Source organism: Zeugodacus cucurbitae, chromosome 4, assembly GCF_028554725.1.
Source record: "Zeugodacus cucurbitae isolate PBARC_wt_2022May chromosome 4, idZeuCucr1.2, whole genome shotgun sequence".
In the NCBI taxonomy this organism is placed as follows: domain Eukaryota; kingdom Metazoa; phylum Arthropoda; class Insecta; order Diptera; family Tephritidae; genus Zeugodacus; species Zeugodacus cucurbitae.
This window is the reverse complement of record NC_071669.1, coordinates 17,191,646-17,193,486: the sequence shown is the minus strand read 5'-3', so window position 1 is coordinate 17,193,486 and position 1,841 is coordinate 17,191,646. Positions and strand designations below refer to the sequence as shown.

At 45.2% G+C, this 1,841-nt stretch overlaps 1 protein-coding gene across 1 annotated transcript; it reads right to left on the bottom strand.

Annotated features, from left to right (window-relative positions):
- Positions 1-404: 404 nt before the first annotated feature.
- LOC128921815 (uncharacterized) lies at positions 405-1,512 on the bottom strand. The gene has a single exon (XM_054230253.1). The coding sequence runs from the start codon at positions 1,281-1,283 to the stop codon at positions 405-407; it is 879 nt and encodes a 292-aa protein (XP_054086228.1). The 5' UTR covers positions 1,284-1,512.
- Positions 1,513-1,841: the final 329 nt, after the last annotated feature.

The window sequence follows — 1,841 nt, the reverse complement described above, 5'->3', positions numbered from 1 at the left end:
AGCTCGCGTTATACCATATGTATGTAATCTCGTCGTTTTATCGATTAATAATTTGTTTTTTAAGTCTACTAGCAGGTCGTAGTGCGCTAGGAAATCCGCGCCGATAATTGGCGATTTTACGTCGGCTATGCAAAATGTCCATTCGAATGGGCGACGGAGACCGAAATTTAGTTTAAGAGTTTTCTGTCCGAATGTTTGTATTGGCGTTCCATTCGCCGCGTAAATTGACTGGGTAATCGTCGGTTTATGAGTGTTGTTTGTTGCGGTTGCTGGGATCACCGATATATCTGCTCCGGTGTCGATGAGGAAATGTTGATTGTCGTAAACGTTTTTTATGAAAAGGCGGAGGTTGTTGTTGCCGTGGCCGAGCTGGCAAGCGCCTCCAATGGCTTGAGCTGGGGGTACTAGTTTTTTGGGTCCTCCTGTGTGCTGCCGGCCGTACGGTCAAACTTGCATGGTGGCCTGCACTTACGAGCGCTCGTCCCGTATTTGTAGTGATACCAGCATGTGTCGTGGTGTTCGCGACTTCGTGAACCCGATCGTGTAGGTGTTGGTCTTCGTTGGTTGTCGCGGCGTGGCCATTTGATGTCTCGGAGATCCCGTGAGAGCGCATTGATCTGGCGTTGCATTTCTAGAATTGCTTGACTTGCAGGTTCATTGCCGGCGCTTTGCTGTGGGTGTTTGTTTACTGTCTGCTGAGGGCTTTGTTGAACGGCGTGTATGAATGAGTTACTGTCTTTAGTAGCCTCCATGATACGATCGGCCATCGTTGCTGCGTTGACCAATGTTATGTGCTCGTCTGCGGATAGAATTGCGCGTATTTGTTCAGGCAGATTCCGGAGCCATAACTGCTTTAGGAGCTCGTCTGTAACCGGTGTAGCTGCGGCCCTTGTCCGCATTTCGGCTAACAACTGTGACGGTTTGCGGTCACCGAGTGATAAGTCGCTGAGGAGTTTTGTTAGTTTGGTCTGTGTGCTATCGGCAAACTCGTTAATGATTCGAGCCTTTAGGTTTTCGTACATTTCGTTGCGTGCTGGTGGATTGGTACGGAAATCAGCTAGTTTGTACATAACGCGCGTAGGCAGTTGTCCAATTATGGTATAGTATCGTTTTCTGTCGGACACGATACCTGCTGCTTCAAATGCCGCCTCGACTTGCCAGAACCATAGGTCGGTATGTTCCTCAACGAAATCTGGGAGCTTAACTTTCCCTTGGTCCAGCGTGTCCACCCGCATTGGTGCCTGTTGCTCTGGAGCCGGTGTCTCTTGCTCGTCGTTGAGCATATTTTTATTTTCGAAAGATTTCTCACTTGTGGGGGTAGCCAGTATGTTCTGCCGCTTCGTCGGGGTCACCAGTATAGCACCGTGCACGTGCTATCAGTTTGAAGGTTAAACCAAAAAGAATGATTTATTGGCATATAACAAATTAGTACAATAGCATAAAAGATAATACAAAACAAAACGTCAAAATGCATGGTTGCATTAGTAATCAAAAACTTTTAAGCTTTATGTGGTGTTGCCACAGATTGATAGTGCTGTCCTTGGGTGTTAGGTGTGTTCGCGTACTATACTGCCACAAAACAATAGAAACCATATTTTTATATTTTATGCACTGATCTGACAGAATAGTGAAGGAGGCTCTCTTTCGAAGTCGCTTACTTAATGGTTTTAGTGTCCTTAAATAGAGTTGAAGATATCTAGTTAGTTAACTAGAACTGGCACTGAAGAATGTTATGCTGTCTGTGGAGAATTTTTACTTCTAATCTACTTGAAAATACTTGCATAATGCTTTCAATGTTGCCATACAAATTATAAGGAACCTTGAAGGACATTTTCAAAAAG